The sequence below is a fragment of the Motacilla alba genome, chromosome 8 (genome assembly GCF_015832195.1).
Source record: "Motacilla alba alba isolate MOTALB_02 chromosome 8, Motacilla_alba_V1.0_pri, whole genome shotgun sequence".
NCBI classification, from domain to species: Eukaryota; Metazoa; Chordata; class Aves; order Passeriformes; family Motacillidae; genus Motacilla; species Motacilla alba.
The window spans coordinates 20,873,477-20,897,233 of record NC_052023.1 but is presented as its reverse complement, the minus strand read 5'-3'; the positions used below and the strand labels follow the sequence as shown (position 1 = coordinate 20,897,233).

Below are 23,757 nucleotides of genomic sequence, written 5' to 3'. Positions count from 1 at the left end.
ATTACACTACTCCAACAGTGCTTATAAACTGAACATGACTGATTTAAATGTGTATTTACAATAAAACATGTAAATTTTAACAACTACACAAATTAAATTACTGGATCTATAAAAGTGAGCATACCTGAGAAATAACCTAGCTTTTTCTCAGTATTCAGTTAGTGGTATTGCTTGTCTTGTTATTCCAAAAAATTGAAAATATGAAAGAAAATCTAGAGAATCTCAATGTGCACTCCCAAGGCTTTACTTCAAGAGTAGTACAAGGTTCTAAGTTCTTAAAAAATGCAATCTGGTGAACTCAAAACTTAACAAAAATGCCAATTAGATCCCACCTAGCATCAACTAAGGGAAGAAGTCAAGAAAATGATGAAGTTACAAATACAAGAGGAAAGACTAAATAAGTGAAACAACCATTATGCAATATAAGCAGCTAATATTGCTATGGTGCAATTGAGCTAAACAATTTCAGGGATTTTATAATCAAGAATAAACTATTTTGTTGGTTTTTTTTTTTAAGTACTTGCTTGTAAGTATCATTTTCAATGGGTAGCAGATCATATGCCATTGCCTGGAAGGTGAGCTCATGGAGTACAGTTGATACTGGGTCAAAACCACGATCAATTATTATTAGTTGGGAGTGGGTTTTAGCCTAGAAAGCCATCAAACAAACACAAAGTTAAGACATACAGGAGAAAGTTAATGCATGTTAAATCTATTTGCATTAAGCCACAGCACTGCAGATATTTTTAGAAAAATAACTGAAAAGCACTGCACTACGGTCCAAGCGTTTGTTTGAACATTGGAATTGTATACAATGGTTTTAAATACTAAGTTTAAGGCAATGCTCTTAGCCCACTGCAATACACTTAGACATATGAATTTTATTAGTCTAGTGAACAAAAAAAGGTAAAAGAAAAACAAACAAAACCCCAAAAATGCTGCCCAGAGATTTAATAGATAACTTCGTTGTTTGTATTGCAGATCAGATAGTGCCGCAATACAGGAAAAGACCTCCAAACATTCAACTGAAAGTTTCACTTTGGGATTTAGTGAAGTGGCAGTAGCAGCAGGAATATTTATTTCTGTAGCAAAGTGCAAAGTCAAAATCAGAATGGTTTACCCCGTGGTTTTGTGTTTAAGCAGCAGCCCTAACCAGGCCTTATTTGTGACAAATCAAAACCATTACTTATGTGAACCGCTGCATCTTTGTAGACAGTAAGTCCCTTCAGGGGAAACACTGCAATTCTGCAGTAAGCCCCTTCTACACATGGCCTTATGGAAGGTGATATTAAAACATTTATCCACTGGTCTTCCTTCGGGTTTATAGCATCCCCCTACATTAACACAGGGCTAATTTTTCAAATAAAATCAGTTTGATCAAATACAGCTTTACTCAAACAGTATTACCTCTACATGGCTTTCATACACAAAAACAACTAAATGGCAACTAGTTGCCTTTATTATTAAATAATATCTATATTTGTAGAACTTAATTGTTGAAGAATATTTCAAAGATTTCTTTTCCCCAGACATACAAAAAAGTTTAAAAAAATAAATCAAACATTTTAGTTCACTGTCTACCTTTATTTGGCTTCTCTCATCTGTTTTGTAGTAGTTTTCAAGACTCTTTTCAACAAGCTGGGCAAGTTTGCTGGCTCTATCAGATGGTCCACTGGGAAAAAAGGAAGCATACAAAAATAACTTACATTTCATCAGAACACTAAAATGTTACCTTTAAAACAGAAAACTCCCTAGATTGATCCTCTGCTTTCATGAGTTTCTGAACTCCATTCTAAGTATTTCCAATATGTTTTCACTTTTACATTATGATTTCACTCTTTGAATGCTTCAGTTATTTTACACAGCAGAAACAGCTTCAGCCAAAAGACTGGCATTAGCTGGAACATGGCCCAGCACCTAAAGTTTCACTCAGAGGTGGGAAACAAGAAAGAAAAAAAAGAAAAAGAGAAAGAACAGGAAAAAAAAAAACCAAAACAGTCAAGCAACTGTTTGTTACCTTTGCAGAGAATAAGACACCACTTCACATTACACTACAGAATGCAGTCCTTGAATACAATTTCAGAAGCCTACTTTGACTTCAAAGATAGTAAATCCCTTTCAAAGTTCAAAAGAGGCATTCTTCTCAATATCTCTACTACAAGAAATCCTGATCCCATGTGCCACAGCAATTTCTGAATTCCTTGGTGCCAAGAAGAGCTGCAAATGGCTGAACAGCAGCAGTTCTGTTACAGGATTATGCATGTGGCATACAAGAATGCAGCATATCAGTGTCACCCTATTGACCAGACATGAAACAAACCATTCAGAACAAGACAGGGTATAGCAAGCACCGTTACATGCATGTACACAGAAAAACACTGCTCTACCTACACTCCACAAATTCCTATCATTCCATGTTTCAGACTTGTGGATTAAAAACAATTAATCCACAACCACAAGGAAAAAAAAAAATCAAACTATGCTGCAGTCTTGAGCTATGACCAAATAATGTGGTAGGCCCTAGAAGTGAAAGCAATGACTACAAAAGACTAATTTTGCCCCACCTTTTATATCGTACTCCTGGATTCTCATCTAGTGTGGCACATAAGGTAACAATTTGTTCAGCCATGACTTGCAGTACAGCATCTTTATCCTTTGTCTTTTCCAGAGTGGGACTGTAGCAGCGGTAGAATGCATCTGGGATGTTGAGAGTAAATACCTACGTAAAGCACAAGCAAGAAAAAAGGGCCTAACTTGCAGATTGCCAAAACACCTGGTAAAAAGTTTGCTAATAATTTAAAACTGCAAGAAAAAGTCATACATGGGACACTTCAGAAAAAAACCCAAACAAATCCACACTTCATCCCTCTATCCCTGCTGAGCTCATCTTCTTTGTTCTCAGACTTTTTCCCTATTACTCTCCTATGTCAATTACTCTATTTTTCAAATTATGGAAGGAAGGAAGGAAGGAACTAAACACCTGTCAGTACCTTGAACAGAACCATACAATGCAATATCAGAATGATCATAGAAGGTATCAAGGTTAAATTGGTTTAAAATAAAAATTTACATATTGCATCTGCTTTTAATATGAAGAGTTTACCTTCAATAGCTGAAATTCTTTAAATGCATTAAATCTTTATTAAAGCAGCTTAGTACTACAGAGATGAAAGGCTTTTTCAACAGTTTTGTAAATGGAATGCAAACTTGGGTACAATCCCATTGTCAGTAAATGGGTTTCCTCTAGCTTCAGATGGACTCTGTAACTACAGAGCCAAATAAGAATGTCCATCCAGATAAAAGTGTTTGCTTCACTTGAGTAGATAATCACCTGGACTTTGCCCAGAGCTCAGCCTGATTATTTACTCCTAGCATCCCAGGAAGCAGGCAGACCAGTTAACATTGTTCCTCTGCTAAGGACTGAAAAGGTTCTCACAACCCCAGATACTGAGAATACAAAACTCCAGTAAAAACAAGAAGAGTGAAAACGGAAGAGTGCTGCCCAGCCTTAGTGCTGCTTATTTTCAACTACAGAAAAGTAGTCCTGATTTCTGCTTTCATGGTGAGTCCTCTAGACAACCAGGACCACAACATTTTCATAGGGTTTATTTAATACAGAAAAGCAGCTTCGACAGGGCTCTCGAGACCGGCTTGAAACAAAACTCGTAAACATCAACCTCACTGGACAGCAAACAAACAGGCTGCCATACTCATTATCCCCTGATGGATTCTCAAAATAAATAACCCTTTATAATAAAAAGGATGTGTCTTCAAACCAGGAAACTCCACCACAGTAAGACAGAGCTAGCAGCAATCCCTCCCATATTCACCTGCCACTTGGTACACTTAAGAGTCGTCCCGTTAATAGGTTGATAATGTTTGACATGGGAAACATTTGTGGTTAGTTCTGGTTAGTTCTCCAGCTCACAGAACTGGGCAGAGCTTGGAGGCTTCACTGTCTTACTGATCATCAACGTGCACCTCTGTGTCTGATGAAGGGCATGAGCAACAAATTACTTTTCAACACAACACCCACTGTGTGGCTGCACATAGAAAACACCCATTGGTTTCCACTGGTAGTATAGATCTTTAATTGCGAAAACAGGATTTCCATGCTCTCCTCTCACTGAAAAGACTGTCAAGTTGTAGTAGTTTTTGTTCCACTCCCCTTCAGTTCTCTTTGTTCTCATTTGTTCTCCTCTCCTGACTTTCACCAAGTCCTACTTCATTCCTATGCAACAACCTACCCAACCTATCAAAGTAAAACCTCAGTATCAGCAGTAACAAAGTCTTACCAAAAACCAGCTAGAATACTTGCCTGCTCTTAGGGAACAGATTCCTTCTTTAACCTTCCTATTGCAACTGACACCAAGTCTTGCAAAGAGGTCAAGTGCAAAGAGTAAAACTTTAAATACAAGCGCATTTGTTTTCATCTGAAAAGCATAAGCAAGCACTGGAAATGCGCCCAAATGGAAATATCTCACACAGAGTTTGTCAGTCAAAAGCTACATTCTATTTCATTGTTTTCTAAAAGGTCAGCAGTACTTGAAAATAATCCTCCAGACTACTGTTAAGGTTAAGAATTAAACTTACCTGAGACTCATAAGGGAAGAATGAAATGTTGATCTCCTTGCATTTCTTTATTGATTTTGCACATGAAGCCTTAATTTTATTGAAGAGGTTGTCAGGACAAACTAGGAGAAAAAAAGAGACTAAGTACAAATAATTTGTACTATTCCAGCTGTCAGCTCACTTATAAGCATAGAGCATTCAGAGCAGGCAATTCTAAATTAAGACCAAATTAATCATAAAATACAAAAAAAAATTTGCCTACTCTTCCTAAAATGAAATAGATTATATAATAAACATTTTGTTTATGACATCTTTGAGAAGCACCCCTGCTCAATTTATACTGGCTTTTTGCAAGCACAATGTTGAACACACATTAGCAGTCTGCACCTGTGAAGGATGTTGATTTTATCAAAGTAAAGGTTTCTGCTATTTCTTATCATGTAGGAGAGAAAAAAACATTTCCCAAGCTACAAAAAGAAATCATGTGTATGTATCTAAGAGCAAAACACAGAGATATGGAATTTAATTTATGGAATTTAATTAGATCTCTAAGGTGTTCCACCACACTTCCAGGATATATTGGATCCCAATCTAGAAACCGAATTTAAGGAATACATAGATGACATGAATACTACACAAACTTGGAAGTGACAGAGTTATTTCTCTAGCTCAGGAGCTATTCCTTTCAACTGGAAAAGGTTTGGCAAGTACTCAAACTGAAAGCTTGCCCACTTGCAACCAAGGAGCACGCAGCAAGAAAGCAGTGCTTTTCCAGAACAATAACTGCTGCTTCAGCATGAAATTAAACAAGAAACCAAGAATTTGGATAGTAATTTAATACTGCTTTGAGAACATCCAGCAGCAGATACAGTCCACAAAGACTGGCACGCCTCAGTCTCTGCCTTCAGCAGCACATTTGGGTTTTTTGTTTTCCCCTCTTTACAGCCATTTTAGTCACGCTGACTGACTGCAGGGCCATGTGCAATCACGTCAACCCTGCTCCCAGTAATTGTCTCTGCTACACAATTAATGTCATGCATGCAAGGGCTAAGTAGGCCCCTTCTTTCAGGGAAGGTGAAAAGCTGGCTCACAGGTCTGAAGGAACTACCTGGAGCAACCAATTACTAACACAGCTCTTGCACAAAGTTCTCCTGCAGTTATGTTTTTGGTACTGTTTTGTTTATGTAGAGATACATAGTTTGACTTGAATTGTCTTCCTCCACACTTCAGCCCAGAAGAAGACTGGAATACTTAAAAATAAAACTACATCATCTAAATTAAAAGCAGAGGTGGAGAACAATCAAGACTGTTTGGTAATTGTGAAAGAAATTACTATTGCTACACAGCATGGTGACCACAGCCTGGCAACCCAGACAGAGGCTTAATGACTTGAATCTCAAACCTTCCAGCAAGAAACAGGGCCCAAATTTTTCATTTACTCAACTACAGACAAAAGAAGTGAGCAGCTTACTGATATACCCATATAATGTTACCAAAATGCAACCCAAAAGCTTACTTACAGTCAGTGAAATACACGTATGCTGCTTTGTATCTGCTGGATGATTTAGTGATGAAGTCATCAATCAGTCCATCAACAGACTTAGGGGGGGCAAGAAAAATAAGGAAATAAAAAACATCATTATGCCAGTGTTTTGCCTTTCTACACATATCAGACCAAGCTTCTCCCTCCTCTCCTCCTGCTCTATTACCAAGTCCTACTTAGGAATACTGCATTTAAACATATAAGAAAACACTGAAGTTTAGGATTTTTAATTCCAGATGAAGAATAACAAGCAGTTACAGATGGTCAGTCATGCACCAAGCTCATTTCAGGAAGCACACACATCACAGTATTTGCATCATTTTCCAGCTGTAACACTGCTGAGATTTATTGTCTCAAGAATTTTAAGGAAGTAACAGTAATCTTTATTGGAGCCATTACTTTGAATTCTATTTTTCAATGCATTGCACCATTATGTGATACAACATGTCTTTCAGTGAGGTTACAATTGCTAAGCAATGATACAGTGCCTACACTGACCACAAGGTTCACGTTTGCAACATACTCCATGGTGGCACTACTTTGTCTTTTCATCTTGGGAAATTAGGCATCACACAGAGGAGTGTCACAGAAAATGCAAAGGTAAAGTACTGCATAGATGTACACAGTAAATAAACATTTTAAAATAAGGGGGTTTTTTCAGTCTGAAAGATCTTGCAACACTTTAAAATACTGACCTTTTTGGTGGGAGTTATTAAATATATTGCCTTCATGTGTGGGACAGGCTCACGGCTTTTATATACATTCTCCACCACTATAAAGTAAGAAATATTATGTTTTTATACTTAGGAAGACTATGCATCTTTAAGGAAAACACTGCACATATTTTAATACAGAGTTGATAAAAATAAAGTGACTGCAATCAAGTTGTTCACAGTATTAGAGGTAAGGACGTACCTTCCGCCAAAAGTCTTGATTTATTTCTTTGTTATTTTGTATACAGAAGGTTACCTCAAGGCTTTCTCAATGCTCAGTCTAGTGACAACTAAAGTTGTAGGACTGAATTCTTCCTAGGTATTCTACACTTCTACAACAGAATGGCCATGCAAACATACTCCAGCTATGGGGCCCAGTAGGAGCTCTCTTGGCAAGACAGTTCTTTTTCCAGCACAGTGAAGGAGAGGGAGAGAGAAACTATGCAGGGCATCATTTGGACTACAGCCTCTTCTGTCCTTTGTTTGCCTATGTCCTGGGCAATTACTCTGTTTCAACATAATTGCAGGCACAAATTAAGACATTTTTCAGCAAATCAGTTTCACTCATCTCTTGTTTTTCTCTGGTTAATAAAGTCGTTACTGTATAGTTTTACAATACACTAGCTTGAGAATGCAGAGATATTCCTGGGGCTCAGAAATTTTGTGGGGGAGGAACAAGGAAGATAAGTAATATCAGACATCTGGATGTGGAAAGACAGGTTCCTTTCAGCAGTGTGCTCACTAAAAATAAAAGGTTTCTTCTTGATGAAAAGAATACATGCTCAGCAAAGGTTTCTCACAAAGGATAAGTAGCACTTCTGAGATAAAACACACACCAAAAAGCAAAATTTATACAGCTCTACAATTATATTTTCAGAATAATCACATATGCTGAGTAACTGGAATAAGAATAGTACTGTGGAATAAATAACCAAGTCTAAACAACGCCATCTTACACAAGCATTTCTGAAAATCTACAACTAAAGCTAATTAAAACTAGTTCATTTATATTTTGGGAATTTATTTCAATTTCAAATATAGGCACCAGCAAACAAACACCCATTCCCACCTCACAAAAAAACCACCAAAAACCCCAAACCAAAACCCACCACAACAAACAAACAAACAAAAAGGTAAAAGCACAAAAACCACCAAAACCCCCCAATCAAACAACAACAACAACAACAAAAAACAAACAAACAAACAAAAAAAAACACCTTAGAGCAATCTTTAGGGAAAAAAAATCAAGGGGGATCTGAGCTTTCAGGAAGAGAAACATCTGCTTTTTTCATTTAAAAAAAAATCACAATTGACTAATTACTGTAGATGCCTAAAAGTCGACTATTTTAATATCCCATAACTACTTGTCTTCATCAACCAAATAAAGACCATTTCTTCCAAGGGTACTATCAATTTCACCCATTTCAGTCTTTCCCTTTTTCTTACCAGGACATTGCCATTGGTGTATTAATAAGAATTAGGCTTACCTGTGACACCCTCTGCCAGTAGATCAGTCATTTTGCAGCACAGTGACAGTAATTTAGTAGTGTAATCATCTAAAAGCATTACCTAAACATATTTTAAAAAAAACACACACAAGTATTTAGATACGCTAATCAGCTACATTAAACCCATGTCATTTCCTCAACAACTTGCCATAAAAGTTGAAGCTAAAACTATTTTATTACTCTATTTTTTTCATTATCTGCATACACCAACATTGCAGGGGGAAATTAATTTCAGAAGGCAGCTCCTAATGCACAGGATTTCCAAAGACAAGCTCAATCTTAAACATGAGCTTTGTTCCCCCTACTCATACTAGAAAGTACTTCGAAAGTTTCACTTGGACACACATCTTTTGAATTCCTGCTAATTTACCCCATGGCCTGCTCAACTATTTCTTTTAAAACTGTTTTATAGCTTAAGCAGTTCTAACAGGTATCATACTGCTGAATCCTGCTCCACATGCACTGCAGTACAGTGTAATTTTTGAAATTAATAAAGTACAAGTATCTCAAAAGGAAAGTGAAGATAAACACAGTTTCTAATTTTTCTTCACAACTAATAACAAAAAAGAGACTACTAGCCATTTGTTCTTCCTGTACTAGCCTCTAGATTTTTCAATAGACTTTTTATCAATAGATTTTTCAATATTATACAGAGATCTGAGTTACCAAAAGTAAAGTCTATTACTTGGCTAGAAAACAATCTTGAGTGCAAATGCCAGACATTCATTTTATGTATTTGTTCTCTACTCATTTCTTGTTCAAGTGATGACAGAATTCTTATAAAAATTTGAACAAAATTGTACCTTCCATTCTTCCTCTTTGGTGAAGTCATCAAATATTGCTGATTTCAGCTCTGCAAGAAGAAACAGTTTACCAGCTAGAGGAATCAAATTGTTATTAAGAAAGAAAAAAATAATTCACCCATTTAGATTCATATGTTCAAAGCCCTATAAAGAAAAATTATTTAAAAACCCCCATACTTATAAATACCTGCAGAGAATTCTTCACCACAAACTGTCCCTGCCTGCTTCTAGGACTGTACACAGGTATAATAACCATGTGAAAATTTTATTAACATTCATATTTTCTGACAACACTCTTGCCAGTTAGTCTTTAGCATTGTATAGATTTCCTTTTAATAAACTGAGTGCCCAGCAACCTTGTCCAAAATGAAATATTATATTTTTTCTACAATATTTGCCTATAAAAGACACCAGAACATACAAATGGATAATTCAGTTGTCTTGAACCTCATTTCTGCTATTAAAAAATAGAAGTCAGTTTTCTCCCATAATAAAATGAAAGTGCCCCTGCACTATTCCAACTGCTATTGATTTTGCCCTCAGCCTCCAGCTGCTTCACCCAATAATTGACCTACATTGTTTTACAGGCTCTCAAAATCATTTTTCTCCTGCAATCATTCTGGACACACAAAAACCAAACCCAGGTTAGTGCTCAATTTTTTGTCCAGGCTTTCATTTTCTTCTCACAGATTTTATACCAACCATACACCCTAACTACCTTTTCAGATTTTGTCTTCTCTGAATACATCTAATTAGTTTACAAAGGCTTTTTTTCTTCTACTTTTACTTCACAATCTAGGAAACAACTATACACAACACTGACAGAACAGCAGGCGGCCAAATTCCTGTGTGGAAAAAAAAGAAGCAAACCACACCTTGGCAAAATTAATGACCTGTCTATAACACACTTGCTGAAGAAAGGACTGTTAAGCAAGTGCTACAAAAAACAGAATTGCTAAAATGTTGAATCATTTACAAAAATTATTACAGCTATCTATGGCTAGGCTAGAACTCCTTATACAAGTCTACAAAACAATTTGAAGTTGTGAAAAAAAATTAAAAGACAGAATTCCTCATGGAAAGGATTTCATTTAGAGATTAACTATATACAGCAGCTCTTTGTATTTCATGATTTTGTCCACGGGAACTACTGTCTCCTAAATACAGGTAGCTTTCTCTGTCCTCATAACTGTGAGCTTAACTGAGGACAAACTTGTGTGAATTAACTTTTCCATACACCAGAGGTGTAACGTCTATGCCTATTTACAGAGCAGGAACAAGACACACATTGGTACAAGCTGCTGCACAGAGCATCAGCATCGCTATTTTCAGACAAATCAACCTTCATAAAAACCCCCTGATGTTTTGCTGAAACATTAGGAAGCAGCAGTTTACGGCCTTCAATTACCCATTTAAAAAGTGCCAGACAATGTCTGAAACTTAGTTTATCAATTTTCATTGTTGTTGTAACCTTGGAAAGACAAGCGAAACTAGATGACCAACAAAGCATTCATTTCAGAAGTTCCTCTTAACTAAGCTTGTAATATAAATGTTTTATTATTCACACTGCTTCACTGTCACTCTAATCTTTGTTCCTCACACTGGCAGCACAATTTTCAAACGTCTTTATGGCCCTTAACGACACACTTAGGCTTTGATTAAATTACTCCCTTTTAAGGTCCAAGTCTTCTATAAAATATCTCAGGACAAAACATTGGCCTTACAGTCACAGGCACAAAGAGCAAGACAGCAGCATAAGCAAAGCAGCAAAAGTGGGGATTTCTAAGGGTTAAGTTTTAAACAAAGGTATCTAATCCATACAAGCAGGGTACAAGTGCCAGTGACTAGGACTGAACTCCAGAGGGACAGTCTGCTTTTCACTTCTAGTGACACAAAGGAACAGCTTTCAGGTAGAAGCAGAGGGGAAAAACGAAAACAAGACGGCAGCAGGACCTTCCCATTTCAGCGACAGTCGCCGGGCTGGCTGAGCAGCTCATGGAGTCACAACCTCAGTACACTTAAGCTCGGGATGAGGTGGCTGCCTATGCCTTTTCCCCAGAGGTCTCACGCTACCTGAAATACTATCAGCCTTTCTACTCCAGCAAGGAAATGAGCAGCTACAACTTCATTTTCTGTAACAAACACCAGCAGAACCTGCTCCAAAACACAGCGATAAAAATCTGCAGTTCACTTGTAAGCCTACCTGGGAACACCTTCAACTTTTTCTACCAAAAACAGTGATGCCAAACACAAAATGGGAAGGGCCGCTCCGTGAGGGAGAGCAGAGCCCCTTCTGGGGCCGGAGCACTCTCCAAAAAGTAGTTATCTCGGAGGTAATAGAGAAGTGCTTGAAGAGCTGACTTAGGTTTAGGCTCTTCAAGAGCCCGTCAGGCGGGCTGTAGCCTACAGAGCTCACCCTTATCTCGGAAAAAGGCACAAGCGTCTCTTTGCAGCGCTGTCACTGCGCACACCCGCGGCAACGCCGCAAGCCGGGGCAGCCGGCTCCCACCAGCGCGCCGAGTCACCACCTGGAACAGCCGGCAGAAGCCGCCACCCACACCTCCGCCGGACACCGGCTGCCCACAGAGCCGCCCGGGCCCCGACCCGACCCCGACCCCGCTCGGCCGCCTCAGCTCCGACACCGCAGCGCGGCTCCGGCCGCGTCGGGAGGCCCCGGACCTCACTCCGGTGGGCACCCCCGACCCCACACACGGAGCTACGCGGAGCCGGCGCCTCAGCGGCGGAGGCTCCCGGCCGGCCCGCGGCCACCGAACGGCCCCAGGGCGCTCCCGCGGCGGGGCCGGGGCAGGAGCCCCGCAGTCACTCACTCTGCCACACGAAGCTCTTCAGCCCCCGCACCGCCGGCGCCATCTTGCTGCCAGCCCCGCCTGGCAGCGCTGCCTTCCCCTCCCTCTTCAGGGGCGGTGGCGGAGGGCGCAGCCCGATCCCGGGCGGGGCGGCTCCTGCCGGCCGGGCTCAGCCCCTCAGGAGCCTGGACCAGCCCGCCGGGAGCCGGGCCCTCTTCGTGGGCCACCATGGGGTCCGAAATTCCCACTGGGGAAGTGCCCGGTGACGAGGGCTCTCCCCCTGAGGAGGGAGCTTCCTGCTCAGGTGAGCCCGGGACGGCGGGAGCCGCTCCCGACCGCCGAGGCGGCCCTGGCGAGCTGTGGGGAGCAGAGGGGAGCTGGAGACCGCCTGGCCGGGGTGGCTCCCGAAACCTGCCCTGGTCTCGGGTCCTCTCGGGGGAAAACCAGGGCTCCCTCACGAAAACGGCCCCCAGGTTCCCGCTGACATGCGTGTAAACCACCAAGGAAAACACTGTCGGGTCGTAGAACGATAGCGGCTGCTGACGCCTATAATCGTCTGTCAGAAGTTACACTTTGAAGACATAAAGTTTGTTCTCAAAGGGGAACCAGCAGCTGCCACAAAAACAAAGGAATGCGAAGAAAATTTATCTTTCCGCAGCGCTAGGTATGAGGAAGAATAGTTACTTCCCAGTCGGTATGGCGGTGTGCCATTCAAAGGGGAGTACGATGAGGGCATCACTTCCGACAGAAAAGAAGATCCAAAAATGCAATAGACAATGAGCCGAAGACCAAATTTCATTTAGCTTAATTATTTTGTGATTCTTGTATAAACCATACAGAATCTGCACCCTGTAACAGAAAGGAAAGGACCCCCAGCAGCCCCAGCAAGCCGAGCGCTGTGGTGGCCCCGTGTCACCCGCGTTTGGTGGCCGCTGTCCAGCTGTGGTCCCGCAGGGAGGAGCGGCCAGCCCAGCGCCACCTCCTCTGCCCCGGGGACTGCGCCGACAGTGACAGCACCGCCGGGGAACGGCGCTGGGCACCGGCCTCAGCTCGCCCCCGTGTGAAGCTGGAACGAAGTTCTGACAGGATGCGCGGCGCAAAAAGTCAATCGCTCGCCTTTACTGGAGTGCTTCTCAGCTGCCTAGAAATGGTGGGTGCGACTTATTTGCTGTAAAGCTACTTTCAGCGATGATACTGTATTCTTGGGAAAAGTAAACTAAAGGTTAGGGTGGAGCTCTATCAAACATCCGCTTCCACATTGGTATTCCGTTACTATCACAGTGTTGCGCTGTTTACATATGACTGAAAAGTCCTTTCAAAGTGTGCAACAGCTGCAAACGGGATTAATAGGCAGGTTCAGAGGGGAAAATGCAGAAGCAATACAATCTGCATACTTGTACCAAATCTCCTTGGTTGCGTACTCTTTCCCTGCTTAAAGAGAGTAAATACATCATATCAGTAAAATGTGTTAATAAACATAGTATTTTAGGTTGTTGTTACTAACATTCTTAGATTTTTAATTTTCAAAATAAAATATGTCACATTGTAGTTCTAATTTTGTTACATCTTCCTTTTCAGATATTTTCAGCAAACACAGGTAAATACTCAAAATGTTTTTTTTGTTTTGCCTGCCTATTTTTGAATGGGTCTGAAGAGAACACCCACTTGTGATTTTTAAATAAAATATTCTGTAAGTTCTAGCAGCTTTATAAAGAAAAATTGTTTTCATGTTTGATTCACGCTTTAAAAATTACATTGATGTCTTTATAAATTTTAAATCTCATTTTTAGGAGTCACAATTCTGTTGGACACTCGTGCAAATATTCAGACTTGTACCTTGAAACTAGTGTGAACCAGGGAGAACACTCAGATGAACAAATTCTGCTGTTCATTATATAGCTGTGGTACAAATGGGATTCACACTGTCCCATATTTACAACCAATTAATTGTTGTATATTTTAATAATTAAAAAGAAACAAAAGAAACTTCAAAAGAAAACCATCTGATCTCTTTGGTTGGAGATCACACTCCAACCAAACAAAACCAAAAAAAAACCAAAAAACCAAACAAACCGAAAATACCAAAATAAAAACCACACCAGAAAAAGCACATTATCCTATGTACAAATATTTCCAAGGTTTTGGAATTTAAAACACAGCTACTCAACTAAGCATTAACATTTGCTCTTAGTCCTAAGCACTTTCTTATCAGTTGCAGTCAGACACCCTCTTTTGCCCCATGTGTAGAAATGGTCCCAGATATTCTGCCTGACGACGCCTATGGAACATTTGCAGATTGTCTTTCACAATCGTCGAGCAAAATACTGCACTATAATTTTTTTTAGTTTGTTTGATAATATTGTCTTTTGTAACAATTCATAAAAATTTCTGTGCAGCAAATCCTCGCCCAGGTCTACATCTTGCTAACAGTCCAGTACAGAAAAAAAAATAAAATTTTTAATATATATATATATATATATATAGCATTAGAGTATTTTTTTGGAAAGATGAAATTTGATCTAGAATATCACAAGACTGTATTTTGTTAATGTTCACTGAAAGTCCATTTAACTTAAATTTTAGTAATTCATAGAAAGTGTAGACTATTTGTATTTGTCCTACATTTTGTCTTTGTGAAACGTACAGAGCATGCAGCGTTCCTCAGGACTGTGTTTTCCCGCTTCAGTACGCCTATCATTATTTCCATTTTAGCTCCAGATATACCTGTTATTGACCAAGCTTATTCAAAACTTAGCAACAGTATCACAGTGGAATGGAGAGCAGTACCTGGGGCTACTAATTACATGCTGACTGCACAAGATGGAGATTCCTTTGTTGAAACGATAGTAAAAAATTCTCCAGGCACAGTGACAGGACTGAAGCCTGCCACCTTGTACCGAATCACTGTCAGATCTATAAATTCAGGAGGAAAAAGCCAGCCTTCACCTTTCAGAAAAGTAAAGACAGGTGGGTTTTCAAAATCTTATGTCATATTCTGTAATGTTATTATAACATAAAGCAATCATGCATGTACCAGTCCTGAATTATAATAATCTTTATTTTAAATTGTATGGATCACATTCTTCTTTCAGTTTTTGAGGACTAAAATTCAGCCATCTGACTTAATGACCAGGACGAAAGTCTGAATTAATGGTTTACTTTTTGATGGTACAGTAAGTTAAAAGTTCAGCTGGGACTTCCACTAGAATTCGTATGAATATATTGTATTTTACTTCAACAAAAGGCATAACTTGAAGGAATAGAAGAAATAAAGAAACAACCAAAAGTATGAGATAGGAAGACAATGTGAAACTTAGAGGACAGGAAATGCAATATCTTCTTAGTGATTTTCATTCCTCAACACATGCAGCCCTTCTCACTTTCTGTACAGCTTTTGTTCATTTCACGAAACGTGCAATGCAATAATTGATGCACCAAATCACTTTCCAGATTTGTTCTGTTGATCTTGCATTAATTTTTTTTTCTGGGTTTGTTGTCACTGAATTTGTCTCTGAGGGTTAGCGATTGTTCTTTCTGTATATTCATTTCAAATTTGGCCTTTTCAAGCTGTCCTACTGAAAAACCAAAAGCACAGTTTTGTTCTTTCTCAACAGTCCTGGCTGCTCCGATTCTGTCTGTTCATTCTCCGAGCTGTGACTCCATTGCAGTGAGCTGGAAAGCTGTGCATATGGCAGCTGGATTGTCTGTGTCACTCATGAGATCAGACGGTTTGGGCAGAATGCTGAAGCAGAACACCACCAATTCCTCCTTGATATTTACAAATCTAGATCCAGGAACTCTCTATACAATCAAGGCTTATGCCTGGAATGCCAATGGGATGCCTGGAGATGATTTCACATATAACCAAAGAACAAGTAAGAAATTTTCTTTTCTGAAACCAAGTCAGCATTTTAAGAACAACGGAGCAACAATATACCAGAAAGTATTTATGTAAGTGTATGTGTGATTCTATTATTCAAATATACATTGAGTAGATTTTCAGATCATATTTTTGCCCCATCTCAAAGTTTATGAAAGCTCAGATGATATGACTATGTTTAATGAACATTACTGAGGCAAAGATAGCATCACTGAAGTTATACTTAGGACAGGTCTGGATAAGAGTTACACAAGCTCAGACTGATTTTGAGGATTTTTCTAATTGTGAGAAGCAAATATTCAAATTAGCAAGGAGTTTCAGCCATGGTCAACTAGAACCACTTCTTTTTAAAAATGTAATTTTAACATACATGAGGGTGAGGTCTGCACTCCAAAAAAAAAAGTATTTAGTTTGCAAGTTGTGAAAGAGATCATATCTGTAGGCTATAATCTAAGTTATATTTATGTGTTCCAAATTGATATACCATAGGTCCTGATGCGCCAGTGGATGTTAAAGTAGCTTTCAATAGTGGTGCTTTAAGAGCTGTTGTCTCCTGGTTGCCAACAGAAGGAGCTCTAACTTACAGCGTCACAGTCTCCAGTGGACTCCTGAAACTGAGGTGTAACACATCTTCTGCCTCCTGCATGGTGCCATCCCTCCAGTGCAGCTCTGAATATTATGTGTCTGTCACAGCATACAATGATGCAGGAGCCAGTGAACCTACTGATGCAGTAAGCTTAAAAACGAGTATGTGTCACTGATTCTTATGTAGCTTATGGCATTTTAACATCTACATCTTTAATTTCAAATGTAAATGAGTCCATTGCAATTCACAGTGATTCTCAAATAGTTCTGCTTTTGACCTTTGTTCATGAATTACGTCATATACTTTTCTATTGCAGGGGTAAGAGCCTAAACATTCTTCATATTTCTGTGACAAAAACTTGCAGTGGTGGAACAAATTTGTGAGGAAATGGCATTAAGGACTGCCTCTGAGCATAGAACTGTTCTGGGCCATGTCAAGTTGTTAGTTAGAAAGGGGGTCAACAAAAGCACGTTTAGCCAAAGTAACACCACTAGACTAAATTAAGACACCATCAACCATATTCAGGACAATAGCTTGCTCAGTTCCCTACAGCACCACTGTCATGTCTGAGATTGTTGTTTCCTGACCTGTTAGATGAACTGCCCATGTAATCAAAATCTAAACAATTTCTTTTTATTATATGCTGCTTGAAATACACAACATTATTTACTTAGTTATGTGATGTAACCTGCCTCATTTTGACTTTTGATAGGAGATCAATCGTGTAAGCAACTCTGTGGTGCATCTAACAGGATGAGAGAGCCTTATGCAAGAGACAGCTATTAAGCTGAGAGCTGTAATCTCAGTCAACACTGCTTCAGCTACATCACATATATTCATTCTAATAGCAGCAAGTTGCACTTTACTGAACTAGAAATAAACAAAATGTGATTTAAACAAAAGCCACGGAGTTTGCAGTTTAATGTGGCATTTTGGAATGCCAACAGAAAGGAAACCTAAGCAAAGGACCGTTCTACTCAGACACAGACAGTAAATTTTATACAAAAATTTAAAGGGTTTTCACATATAGAGGCTTTTTGGATGCCAACTACTATTCATGCTAGTATTCCAATTATCATCCAAACCTACTATTTGTGAGCACACACTGTGCCAGTTTCTTTTGAAATATTGCCTGGTGTCACTTTTTGTTCAGAGGGCTCCTTAAGCAGATGTCTCTGTAAAACATGATGGTAGCATCTATTTTGTTCTGTAAAAATCATACCCACTTGTCATCTCAATATAAGCTGAAACCTCTGTAAAGGCAGCTAAGTTGCTGTTTTCTTGATCAAGACAGAGCAACTGTTCAAGATGAGTAGAATAATTCTATATAATTCAATATATCCCTGATTTTCCTTTACTCCCCAAGAGTATAACTTCAAGAAAGAAAAAAAATAATTTTATTGAGAATTTTTTCTTCTTTTAAAATGTTTTTTTCAGTTCCTTGTGCACCAGTAAACATATCGATTGAGGAGGATGAACCTGGTCACTTGCTGGTATCATGGTCTAGTGTCAGTCTGGGTCATTACTACGTGGTTTTTGTGAAGAGTGATGATGGCTTGGAAGTGCACTGCAACACATCGCATACTCAATGTCATTTTCAGTCGGACTGTGGTTTCACTTATTTCATTAGTGTCTTTGCATATAACAAGGCAGGACAGAGCCCTTTAGGTGATGTACTCAATTACACTACTGGTGAGTAGCCATGTATTCCTGCAAATTCACTTGGATCCTTTAACTGCAGTTATGGTAGGGCTATTCGGACATTTTATGGGAAGATAATGAGTTAAACTTCTATTTTATTGAGGTTTTGGGCATAACACACAAAGGTTGGCAGAGAAAAAGAAACAGTTCACATTGCAATTAAACTTAACTTGCATAGTCAAGTGCAACAACATGCATACAAACTTGAAAACAGTTTGACAATTCACAATCATCAGGCAAAGACATATGAATAACACACAGACCTGGCGTAACATTTGAACTCTAGACCTATCTGGGTCTGGTTGTTTTTTTTTTTTGTTTGTTTGGTTGGTTGGTTTTTTGTTTTGGTTTGGAGTTTTTTTGTTTTGGTTTGGTTTTTTGGTTTATTTTTAGTTTTACCTCAGGAAGAGTGTACCAAAGTCTTCAACTTCCTCATAGGGAGTTTTCATACTTGGAAAGTGAAAAAAATGGTAAGTTCAATGGGAATTTGAGAAGAACGTTGTTATTTAACCTCTAGACCTTTAAAATTTTAAACCAAGGATATGCATAATGCCTGTGTCTGACCTAAACACTAGTATGTCCTCTATCGATTTGGAAGGAGTGGTACTGAATTAATTTAAGAAGTAAATCATTAGACTGTTTGTACAGTATGATCAACTTTGGAGAAGCCATGAAGGACATAGATAAATGAAACAAGGCTTTTATTTGCACCAGTTTTCCATTCCCATTCGGGTTTCCCCGTCTGCCTTTCTGTACGCAGCTCCTTGTTGCCCAAGTGACTTCAGAGCCGTGTTCATATCAAGCGACACGGTGCGGGTCACCTGGGCTCCTGTGCGAGGCGCCGACCTGTACGAGACCCGAGCGGCGGGCGGCAGCGGTGTGGCGCTCTGCAGGGACACGGCCACGGCCTGCACCCTGTCGGCTCTGCAGTGCAGCACCCCCTACAACATCACCGTGTACTCCTTCAGCGAGGCCCGGGGTAGCAACGCCTCGTGTGCGCCTCAGTACGTGGCAACAGGTAGTGATCGCTCATTTTCCTTTAGCTGAATAAATCGTTATTATACAGCACAGTGATTCGTGGATAAAAACATTATTGGAGTGCTAAGTTGCTGTTTAACTGTTTTACTAAGTTTACTGATATTTTTTTTTTAAACCAAAAAAACCAGCAACTCCAAAACTGAAAGTTAAGAATACACTATAAGAAGGGGTACCTATATTAAATTTGTATTGAAAGCTTCCGATAGCTCCAGTATTTTGAAAATCAGAATTACAATTTATACACAAAACCCTTATGTTGTCTGTTCTGTCACAATTTCTAAGTTCTCACCACGCGTAAAGCATACAAAGATCATATACTTTTTGCATAGCAATTTGTCAGTTCTAACTGGAATTTAATTTTCACATGTAACTTATATAGTATGCATAAATAATCTGTTTAAATACTATTAATATGAAATGTTTCAGCTCCCTGCAGTCCTGAAATTAAAAATATCTCAAAGGAGGGTCTATCTGTAATCAGTGTGCAGTGGCAACCTAACAATGAAGAAGCTATGTATGTTGTCACTGCCAGAGGAGAGGCTGGACTTTGGCATTGCACAAGCACCAGGAATTCCTGTACCCTAATGGATCTTCCCTGTGGCTCTGCTTTCTCTGTAAGTGCTATAGCAAGATCACCAGCAGGACAGAGCTTACCAAGCTACAGTATCCCTTTAGAGACAGGTATGGGGAATTGTATATAGTTCAACATAATTAGCAGCTTATGCTAACTATTCACATAGTTCTATGACTCCATGGTTTCGGCTATTTTTATTTACAATATATGCACATTGTGTTATGTATTGCTGGATGTCCTTTTTGTAAACCTCTCTGTATCTTTGTGTGTGACAAGGAAGGGTCATTTGGCAGTTGCCTCAGACTGAGAGGCCTTAGTGCAACCAATTATCTTCTGGCACAGCTAACTAAAATGTAATAACATAAGCCACTAGTGCAATGATAACTTCCTTGTCAGTATTTTGAGATTTAGTACTACCAGGAGAGGCAATGAGGTAATGTCCGTGTCAACAAATAAGCAGTTGTAAAGAACAGATTAAAGAACATCCTACCCACTATTCCTGCTATTAATTTGCTAGCAGGTTTTGTCCTCTACCACCTCTCCAGACAGAGATTAATATACACCAGGATCTATTTTTAACATGCAGCTTGGCTGCAGTCATTTTACATTGTAGAGGAAGAGACTTTAAACAGAGACAAAGCTGGACTGAGATATGTGACTTGAGGGGTAGAGACAGATCCTGCTTAATTAAACTACAGATGTATTCTAATATTTTGATGAAAAATCTTAGTAACTTTTAGAATCATGGTGAACAATCATTTTATAATAATTTCAGGGTTCTAAACCATAGTTAGAGACAAATTTATCTTACATTAGCATTCTGTTTATTAGAGGCTTGCCAGCAGAGTCAACTGTTTTTCAGCATGCCTGAAAAATATGCAGGCATTCCTGAAAAATATGCTTCTTCATTCCTTTAATCTTGATCATGTACTATTCTACCTGCAACCCTCCAAATACCTTCCATTTTCAAGGTACAAAACAGAATTAACTTCTCTGGTTTTTGTTCTCTTTCAGCTCCTTGTTGCCCTTATGACCTGATAGTAACTCAAGTGACACAGTCGGTAACCAATATCAGCTGGTCTGTTGGGAAGGGTGCACAGACATATGTAACAACCCTGGAGTCTCCAAAAGGACAGGCAAAGTGTCACACACTTCAGACCTACTGTCTCCTGGGATGTATCACATGTGGCACCAACTATACAGTGTCTCTGAGAGCCATTAGTGAGACGGGTTTGACATCCAGCTGCACCTATCAGGGATATTCTTCCAGTATGTAAAGCTCCGTAAAACAACTCTAAATACAACTTTTCTCTCCTAATTCAGTTCAAGAATTGTTTTGGCTTTGTGAAAGAATAATTTTCTCTTTGAAATGCTGGTAATCATAGTAATCTGATTTAAACTGCACTCTAGAAATTTATAATACATTGTGAGTTCACAAAATTTGCTCATTAATGTTCCTTACTTTCTTAGGTGCTTGCTGCCCTTTTGGGGTGAAGCTCTATAGGCTCAGCAACAATGGCATCAGGGTGTTCTGGCGAGCTTCTGATGAAACAATAAACTACAGTGCTGATTTACATGGCTCAAAGGGCAATTTCAGCTGTACCCCCAGCTCGGGTCTGAGTCACTGTGATATCACCAAGATACCCTGTGGGGATGTCTACACTGTGGTGGTAGCTCCGGTGACCAACAAGGGGCCAAAGCTCACATTTTGTCCTAAGAAAATATATTCAGGTAGAATTTAAATTACTTTGATTTTTTTTTTTTTTGCATGCTAGATGGCTGCAATGTAATCCAAAGTCATGCAGGTAAAGGTGGCGTGGAATAGAACTGCTGCAGTGTTGACTGCAGAGTAAACTTTTTGAGTGCAGTCTTACAATATCTGCAATGGGAATTTCACAGCAGCATTTTGGGTCTGGGCACGCTTATCTGCAGAGGTGCCTCTTAAATGGATCACCCATATCCTGGTGAATATAGAAAACTTAATATTCAGTTGGGAGGTTAGGAATGGTTAGAATATAGAAGCAAAAAAAAAGCATTTTATGTATTTTTTAAATAAAGAAACAAATCAATAACTGCAATGAATCACTCCTAATCACATTTTTTAAAGTAAAATTTTTTTAAAGGGGAAGAAATTACTTTGCCTTTCCCAAGGCATGGATTTAATCCATGGTAAAACTACTGCTATCTGATGGGATTGCATAGTAGTATAGATGGACTACATACTGCAGACTAATAACATTTTGCAGCTTACAACCTGACATCTAACACTTGTACCACTGTTTCATGTCATTTCAGTCACCTGCTCTGGAAGCTCTGTTGGAATGGGTAAGAGCAATACATTCATTAAAAATTCATGAAGTTTATAGACTATTTTTTTTCATAATCTTCAAATAAGATGTATATAGACTTGATAGTCAAGGCTTCTGGTAGTGTTATACAGGTTTATCTCATCCCCTTCCTCATTTTATAATGTATAATTTAAAAAAAAAAACAACAACAAAACTGTACCTGTGTTGCGGTCTGCATACTATCATGCATGGTCACAACACTTACTACTAATTTGATAGCACATAATAAAAGGCAGGATTATCTTTTATAGCCTTCCCACATCCCATTATAAAGGAAACTAGGTGGCACTTCTGCTTTCTCTTTTCAAAAAGGCAAAAAAAAAAAAGTTACCTCAATCTATTCTACCTTATTTCTTCTGGGTTTCAGCAGGATAGTGTTTTATTTCCCTATGTAAACTGCTAGAAACAACTTCAAAAGCAGCCACTGAAATAAAAATTTCTCAAGACAGTTGCTTTTCCATAAATGGAATTGTCTTAATTTCCAAATTCTTTTATAGTTATTTACAGAGGAAAGAGCAATCCAAAACACATCTAGATGAAATTCTGGTTCAGATAAGGAGGTAAGTTACAAGAATCACAATTCATATTAAAATGTATGAATCCAACTTTTCCTGCTGATTAAATCTTTGGGATTGGAGGGAAATGCTTCACCAGTCCTGTATATCACAAGTGGTTTGTTAAAATCCATCATATTTTCCTCTGAAATCTCTTGTCATTTATTTCTACTAGCACTACTGGTTTGTCCTCTCCTCCATTTGTAACAACCTTCTTTCACTTCATTCACTTCACTATACTGTAATTCCCCAGAAAAGCCCTTGAAATCCAAACAGATAAAAATACTCTTCAGCACTTATTTACTTTTTCCTGGTGTTCTGGACTATTTTCTGCTCCTGTCTCAGAGGAATGACAAGAAATTGCTGCTGACTTTTCCCCCTAAGGTTGATCTCCTTTTTGCTGCTGTTCACCTGCTGCTATCCTGGATGTTAAGATTGTTCGTAACACCATTCTGCCTAAATGTTATTTTCAGTCTTTTTTCCCCTGAAGCTGGAAAGACACATCTGTGCTTAAGTGCAAATTCACAGCTGCTTGAGGACTGGGAGGAGGAAAGCTGAACACCTAGCCGTATCTGAGACCTAATCCAGGCAGGACCTTCTCTCATACTCCACAGTGGTTCCTTTTTCAGCCAACTTTGAAAGCAAAGTTAATGGTTCTACAAACAGAAGTGTCATCTAACAGAGTCTTTGGGAGCTCATGTGTACAGAGGTATCCAAAGACAACAGGGTTTCTAGCACTATTTTCAGCTTATAAAAACAGACACTATCCATTCTGGAAATTGCCTTTCTTCAGGGAACACATTAGGTGTTAGGTACCTCAGCCAATGCTCCTGATCACTTGTGCAAAATCTTGAGGGACTCTCATGCTTCAGTAAGTTGCTTGTAGATGGCCCAAGAATTGTATGCTGCTGCTTAAAACATGATCTGCATTCAGTCATGATCAAACAAGTCTTTCTTTAGAAAACATTATTTAAAACTGCTCTGCATTAGTTAATAGAAAGTTGGTTTTATTTCTCACTTAATAAAAAATTAAACAGCCTTCTTTCTTGAGGGTTCTATGTCAATATTCTTCTTTGCAGACATCATTGCCAAACAGTCACCACAGTGTTAAGTGTATAACTGGGTTTTTA

General features: G+C 39.1%; 2 protein-coding genes across 8 annotated transcripts in view; one reads left to right on the top strand and one right to left on the bottom strand.

The window, feature by feature from the left end:
- Nucleotides 1-12,122, bottom strand: part of STXBP3 (syntaxin binding protein 3) — a 21,328-nt gene extending 9,206 nt beyond the window's left edge. Inside the window, exons 1-9 of the mRNA XM_038145097.1 lie at nt 11,968-12,122; nt 9,140-9,189; nt 8,316-8,397; nt 6,811-6,887; nt 6,093-6,171; nt 4,594-4,694; nt 2,565-2,719; nt 1,582-1,672; nt 525-649 (exon numbers count right to left, since the gene is read on the bottom strand). Coding sequence (XP_038001025.1) covers nt 525-649; nt 1,582-1,672; nt 2,565-2,719; nt 4,594-4,694; nt 6,093-6,171; nt 6,811-6,887; nt 8,316-8,397; nt 9,140-9,189; nt 11,968-12,010 — 803 coding nt within the window. The 5' untranslated portion in view covers nt 12,011-12,122. The remainder of the gene's footprint in view (nt 1-524; nt 650-1,581; nt 1,673-2,564; nt 2,720-4,593; nt 4,695-6,092; nt 6,172-6,810; nt 6,888-8,315; nt 8,398-9,139; nt 9,190-11,967) is intronic.
- FNDC7 (fibronectin type III domain containing 7) lies at nt 12,039-23,757 on the top strand. 7 transcript variants are annotated; one of them, XM_038145086.1, is made up of 14 exons: nt 12,039-12,250; nt 12,786-13,096; nt 13,525-13,543; nt 14,593-14,913; nt 15,561-15,821; nt 16,316-16,573; nt 17,850-18,104; nt 18,874-19,131; nt 19,578-19,832; nt 20,740-20,994; nt 21,196-21,456; nt 22,021-22,050; nt 22,571-22,633; nt 23,118-23,757. In XM_038145086.1, exons 1-13 carry the CDS (start codon nt 12,175-12,177, stop codon nt 22,606-22,608), a joined length of 2,598 nt encoding a protein of 865 aa, XP_038001014.1. In that variant the 5' UTR covers nt 12,039-12,174; the 3' UTR covers nt 22,609-22,633; nt 23,118-23,757. The 7 variants fall into 7 exon arrangements, with proteins under 7 accessions (XP_038001014.1, XP_038001013.1, XP_038001016.1 ...); XM_038145085.1 differs by having other exon boundaries at nt 23,101-23,678; XM_038145088.1 differs by having other exon boundaries at nt 16,394-16,573; nt 22,571-23,678.